The 6,692-nt window shown below is 56.2% G+C and overlaps 1 protein-coding gene across 8 annotated transcripts in view; it reads left to right on the forward strand.

Annotated features, from left to right (window-relative positions):
• KATNIP (katanin interacting protein) overlaps positions 1–5,470 on the forward strand; it is a 35,123-nt gene extending 29,653 nt beyond the window's left edge. For all 8 annotated transcript variants that reach the window (XM_080981338.1, XM_080981345.1, XM_080981344.1 and 5 more), the window contains 4 exons: positions 538–639; positions 2,292–2,452; positions 4,027–4,115; positions 4,573–5,470. In XM_080981338.1, the coding sequence (XP_080837464.1) occupies positions 538–639; positions 2,292–2,452; positions 4,027–4,115; positions 4,573–4,631 (411 nt within the window). In that variant the 3' untranslated portion in view covers positions 4,632–5,470. The remainder of the gene's footprint in view (positions 1–537; positions 640–2,291; positions 2,453–4,026; positions 4,116–4,572) is intronic.
• The last annotated feature ends 1,222 nt before the right edge of the window (positions 5,471–6,692 follow it).

Genomic DNA, 6,692 nt, shown 5'->3' on the forward strand with positions numbered 1-6,692 from the left:
AAATAAGGAGGGAGCTATGTAGAGGGCCTTGGCTGTCTTCACAGTTTTTCCTGCATTGTGATTTTTGGCAGCACCCACTCTTGTGATTCGCTGCCCCCTGAAGGAGGAGGCAAGAGCAAAATTAACAGGGGCTGCAGGACTCAAGAGAAGCCTGGGCTGGCTTCACAGTTTCCCCTACATGGTGATTTTTGCATAGTACACACACACATGCCAAGATTCATGATATATTGCCAGGTCAAAAATTATGAAACCGATATAATGATATGGACTTAAAACCAGTTTTGGATGATCTATTGCCCAGCCCTAGTTGTGATGGAGCCGCGAGCTTTGGACTTGGCAACCCTTTCTGTCTTTCATAACAGGTTGCTAGGAAGAGGTTATGCAGGCATCTCACAACTCCTTTTATTCTTTTCAAATTACCTGGAATTTGGTTTCCAGGATGAGCAAGAAATATATTGTCTCTGTGTCTTTCTCCATGTTGGCTACATGAATTCTGTCTAATTTGCGCCTCTGTGTTGTTGCTTCCTTTGGCGGCAGGTGAATCGCGTCTATGTCATCTTTGACTCGCCTACGACAGTCTCCATGATTAAGCTGTGGAATTATGCAAAAACTCCCCAGAGAGGAGTCAAAGAATTTGGAGTAAGTGATAGCGCCCCAGAGCAGCTTATGAACCCTCTTCTTGTCTCTTTGAGGGCCTTGCGTCCCATTACCACCATGTATTTACAGGACTGCCTCTCCTGGTCTGCCCCGCAGAGGACTTTGAGGTCCACGAATAACCATAGTTTAGGGGTCCCGGGCCCTAAGGAAGTCAGACTATCCGCCACCAGGGCCAGGGCGTTCTCAGTGATGGCTCTGACCTGGTGGAATGCTCTGTCCAACGAGATGAGGGCCCTGCAGGATTTAACTTCCTTCCGAAAGGCCTGTAAGACAGAGCTATTCCGCCTGGCCTTTAATTTGAATTCAGCCTGATCTTTTATTTCCCTTCTCTTTCCTCCCCCTCCCCTTTTATGAAGATTCCCCACTCTGGGACCACACAGCTAATTCTCCCCTGGCCTCCTCGCTGGCCCAAGTAGGACTAATTCACCCAGCTAGTCCTGGGGATTATCTAATGCTTATTGGATGGATTTCCCCCAAACTGATTTTTGAACTTTGAATTTTATTGTTAATCATGTTTTTATACTGTATTTTATGCTGCTTCTATATTGTATTACAATTAAGTGTTTTAAATTTGTTGTTAGCTGCCCTGAGCCCGGTTTTCTGAACCGGGAAGGGCGGGGTGTGAATAAAAATTTATTATTTATTATGTCCCCCAACTGGTTCAAACTGACCCTCTCAGGCCAGCCTTGGCATTGCTAGGCAGAAGGGTCTCCCATGGCAGAACCTCCTTGCAGAATGAGCCTTAGAACCTTCTAAAGCTGCTTCTGTTTTTAGACTGTTTTCATTTATCTTATGAGATTGTGGCTTGTTGTTTTTTAAGTTGTTGGATGGATGGGACATAATTAATGTGTTTATTTTGGGCGGGGGGGAGCTCTCCTCCTGTGAGCTGGTGGAGCTGCCCTTCTGCAGAGATTCAGACTTTTGGTCTTGCCGCTCACAGACACGGACTGCTGCAGCCCATCCCCAACTTGGTGCCCTCCCACAGTTCAAAGACTCATAGATTTGTAGGATTGGGAGGGAGCCTGAGGGTCATCTAGCCCCACCTTCTGCAATGCAGGTATCACACCTAAAGTACTCATGACAGGTGCTTCTTAAAAGCACCCAAGGAAGGAGAGTCCTGGACTGCATCTCCCTTCCCCTCTGCTGGTTGGGATGCTGGGAGTTGAAGCCCCACAGCTTTGGGAGAATTTAGCAGGTGGGAGAAGCCTGGTCTCCTGTGCTTGGCCGCAGCTCTTCAGGACCCTCAGGCAGGCGAGGGTCTCTCTCCTCACCAGAGAGGCTGCCAGGGACTGAACTCCAGGCCTGTCTGCTCAGGGGCTCCTGAGCAAAAAGCTCGGCCTTCTCTGAGACTAGGATTACTTGGAAACTGCCCTGTGAGAGGCAGCGGAGACCATGAGAGTGCAGCGTGGAGCTGGGTTTGAGGCTCAGCCTGTTGCTGGCTGGCAGGCAGGCCAGGCCTTGGGGCTGGATGCTCTGCTACCTGCTCATCTCCCTGCCCTGGAAGCCCCTCCTTCAGGCCACCTGGTACCTTGACCCTCAGGTGGTGATGTGGGGGAAGATTAGGGGACTCTTCAGTCTTTCCCACTTGTCAGACTGGGCTCTTTCCTTCTCCTGCTCCTCCTCTTCCTGCCCAGCTCCTTGTTGATGACCTGCTTGTCTATAACGGGATTCTGGACATGGTGAGCCACCTGGTCCACGGCATCCTCCCGACCTGCGACCCCGTCGTCCCCCATCACACCGTTCTCTTCACGGACAACGAGAAGATCTGCCGCCAGGAGAAGAACTCCGTCATCAGGTAAGCCAGCCTGCCTGCGTAGCAGCTGGCATGGAAAGCTCTTGGCCAGCTTTGCGCCCAAGCCAGGCACCTTCACTTGGGCACCTTGAAACAGCTCCCCTTTGGGACTGAGGGCACCTTCCTCAGGGGCGGCAGCAGCCCCTCATCTCATCATGGGTCCCAGACATGGACCCCTGAGAAGGGACCTGTCTCTCCATCTTTGAGCAACAGCTGTCATTGCCTTTGTTTTCAACTAGTTCCACACCCCCAAATGCTTGTTCTTTCCTCCAGCGAAAGGATCCGCAGTCAGTGGCTTCTTGCCTGTAAAAGAGTTGGCGCTTTGTGTCCGGGGAACTGTCCCGTCCCCCCTGCCACCTTGGCCACCCTCTGGTTAATTCACTGTTCTGATCCACTTCCTTCCTGCCTGTGGCCAGCCTAAAAGCTCAGCAGGGCTGCAGTCGAGGGATTTCTCTCTGGGTGGATATAATAAGAAAGCAAAACCCTCTGACATAAAGGCCAGATGAAAGCAAACAACAAGGAATAATCTAATTTGACAAGCATGTTCTGGAGAGGGTTTCTCACTGAGCATCTCTGGGGCCAGATAATCCTCTGATGCAGGAGCGGAAAGGCTGTCGAAAGCCATGGCCAGCGGCAGCGAGAGGGAGGGGAAGGGGCCCCAAAGCCATCTGTCTCTGGAAGCAGGCTTGTGCCCGACCACAGCAGCGCCGCTTTCACCAGCCCCAAATCATGTTCCGGTTCCTCGTTCAGAATTACCCAAGGCCGGTGTCTGTGCATGTGCAGAGGCACAAGAGGAGAAGGGGGGGCTGCTGGCAAACAGGGGCAGCTCTGCATGTGATCTCTGGGGCAGGGCAGGGCAGGGGGCACCTGGGGGGCTAAGAGCAAAGCCTGCATATCATCCCTCCCAGAACTGGCTGGGGGGCGGGGGCTGGGAAAGGGAGGTCTTGCCTTCTCTTGCTTGCACCTTCCACTCTTTCCCTTTCTCCACCCCCACCCGCTTTGCGCTTCCTGGGATGATCGGAGTGGGGTGGGGTAGGGAGGGCAGAGGAGGGCCTCTCCTCTTCTCTGGCCAACAGCGGCAAAAGAGAGATCAGGAAGCTCCCCACAAACGTCTTAGAACAGAGGCCAAACGAGGCGTGTGCTCGCTTTTTCTTTACTACATAGCAAGTTGCTGGGGTCTCTCTCTCTCTCTCTCTCTCTCTCTCTCTCTCTCTCTCCCCCCCCCACTCTGGTTCCTTCTGCAGCTGCTCTTTAGTAAAGAAGAAGGCCCGTCCCCTGATCCGTGGCTGAAAGGTGGCCAACGGACAGATTCACTACACCTGCCCCCCACTCAGCTGCTGGACTTCTAGGGGAGCCCCTTGAACTTCAGAACTTCAGGAGAGCCTGCTAGATCAGGCCGGGGGGGCACAGCTAGTCCAGCACCCCATTCTGTCTCCCCATGGCCAACTAGAAGCCCACAAGCACAAGAGCAACTCTCCCCTCCTGCGGTTTCTGGGAGCTGACCTTCAGAAGCCTTGCTCCTCAGGGCCGCTGCAAGCCCACTCCTCTTTCTCCTCCTTTTTCTCTTGTTCTGACAGCAATTACATAGAAGACCAGGACGTGCGGATGATGAATGAAAACCAGATCATTTCCTATTCGAAGAAGAAGCAGGTGCCTGCAGACCCAGGTGGGCTCCTCTTCTGGGGCTCCTCGGACGAGGGAGGGCAGCCCGCGGGGGTCTTTCCAGGGAGCCAGAGGCTACGCTCTCCAGGCGCTCCCCTGGCCTCGGCTGCCCTCCCTTCGTGGGGGGTGGGAGCTGCTCTGCTGTGGCTGCTCAGCCTTTTTAGGGGAGGGCTGAGATTGCTGCTCCCCTTGACCGGATCCCTGCCCAGGGAGAGGGCCCTCTGCAGGCTCTCAGCCCAGATCTCTGAGGACAGGCAGCTGCTCGCGCAGCAACGGCAGCCCATGGGCCCCAGCAAAGCAGCCCCCTGAGGGCTGTTTCTGCAGAAAAAAGGTTGCTGGCTGGCTGGCCCCCTCTGGTCCAGATTGGTCGGCCTTTGGGGCTGAGGCCCTCGAGGTCTCCTTGCCTGCAGAGGCAGCGTCAGCATCTGAAAGCCCCCTCTCTCCCCTTCTCCCTCTCCCAGCACTTCGCCCTAAGACCTGCATCCAGGACAAAGGATTGCTGCGGAGGATGAGGCAGTGACGCGAGGAAGACACGCAGCTGGCTCTCGTGCGGCTAGCCTTGGGCTGCTACTCCCCCCACCGCCCCACAGAGAGGGGGCACCGCCTCGCCTCCTCAGGGCCAGGGCCGAAACCCCCAGGACTGCTTTTCTCAGCTGCAGCTGCATTAAATCTATTCCCTGAGGCCCCTGTATGCTTCAGCCAGGAGAGGCTTGGGCAGGGCCACTGCTGCAGAGAGAGGCTTGGCCAAGGCTCCCGGTGGCTCCCAGGCAGAGGAGCTGCCACAGCCCCAATTCAGGTGCGGGGGGGGGGGGAGTGAATGGCCAATGTGAAGAGGTGCAGTTAGGAGGAGGGGGCAGCCGGCAGCCAAGGGGACCCCTCTCCCCCCACCCAGATCCTCTGTGCTGCTTCTGACACTTGCAGTCCGTCCTGCCCTGCCCTGAGTGTGCCACAGATAGGACACAAGGGGGCGAAGAGGTCAGAGGAGCAATGCCTTCTGCCCCCCACTCCCAGGCTTCCCAAGCTCTCTGGAAAAGGAGGCGGAGCCACAGCCCCCCAAATAGGGCCGGAAGGAGAGAGTGCCAATCCATCGCGGCAAGCTGCTCAAGAGGTCAAGAGGCTGCTATGCAGCCCTCCCTGTTTCTAACGCCGGGCTGGCCAGGAGCTGCAGCCACCCTGGCCCCATCCCCAGCCAGATGGGAGGGGGGGTGTCCCTGGAGCTGAAGGGGGCTCAGTGGCACAATTCACCATGTCACAGATCAGGGTGCCTCCATCTGCTCCTCTTTTGGGCCACGTATCTGCTCCCCTCCCGTCGCCCCCCTTCCTGCCATGCTGTTTTGTTATTACATGGTTGCCTTATGAGCCTGGCTTTCTGGTGGAGTCTGTGGGGTTGCTTTTAGCAAGCTGGGCAGTGGGCTTGGATGGTCGAAGGGGGCAGAGGTGGGGGGCTGGCTCTGTCCACTCACTCCTGTGCTGTGAGGACAGGTCCTAGGGGTCTATTATGGGGTGGGGGGAGAGTGGAAAGCAAAAATAACTGGGCAGCCTCCTGAGGGCACCCAACCCTCCATCGTGGGGCCGTGGCAACTTTTTGCAGCCAGTTCTTCAAGTAGCTCCCTCTGCCTCCTGCAGTGCCAATGGGAGGGGGCACAGAGCCTGGCCAAGGTGGGAGGGCAGCCTTCCTGGAGGAAGGAGGAGCGTCTAAAGGGCTCAGCTGCCCTGGTGGCCATTTTTGCCCGGGGGGGGGGTCTAGGCTAGATGAAAAGGTGCCTCGTTTCCTAGTAAGTCCTCCTTGTGGGGATCTGCCCCACTTCCCATCCTTCCAGCCCCTTCCCACAAGAGGAAGAAAAGCAGGGCTGCCTTCCCCTCATCTCCCCTGGGGAGGGGGGAGCAAGCATGGAGCAGCGCTGCCCCCCCGCCTTCCCCCCCGCAGGCAGCATTGGGGGAAATGAATCAGGCTGACATTTCTATTAGCAACCAGCGAGGAGGATGCGTGAAGGAGGAGGCTGGCTCTGGCCAGGATTATTTATCCCAGTTAGGGCTGTCAGGAAAGTGAAATGGTAGTCAGTCAGCCATGGCCAGAGGACGGGCATTGCCCCCCCCCAAGCACTGGCTCTCTCTCACACACATCCCCCCCCCCCAAGTCGGTGGCCTTTGCAGAAGAAGAAGTTGAGGTTCTCTTGGTGCTTTGAGCCATCCCACCTCCCCCGAGGGCACACAAACGCAGCCAGGTCATGTTTGGCTGCCCCGTAATCCCCTCCCCAAGTGCCTGTTGTGTAAGACTTGGAGGCCGAGTTTGCGGCGCAGGCAGTGATCTGTAAGTGCCGACAGCCAGCTATGGCAGGGAAGACCAGAGAGAGAGAAGGGGGCCAGATGCATGGCTGGCCAAGGCCGTGGCCCCCTCTTATGGCCCCCCACAGGAGAGCCTTGCCCCAAAGAAGGGGTCAGCATCTGCCAAAGCTTCCCCCACGGCAGGACACACCATCGCCTTGAAGCAGCTGCACAGACTGCAGCGTCCGAGGATGGAATCCCTGAGACTGCAACACAAAAACCTTGACTAAATATCAGCGGCACAGAAAGCAGGAGG

Source organism: Podarcis pityusensis, assembly GCF_964106645.2.
Source record: "Podarcis pityusensis genome assembly, chromosome: 14".
Taxonomy (NCBI): Eukaryota; Metazoa; Chordata; class Lepidosauria; order Squamata; family Lacertidae; genus Podarcis; species Podarcis pityusensis.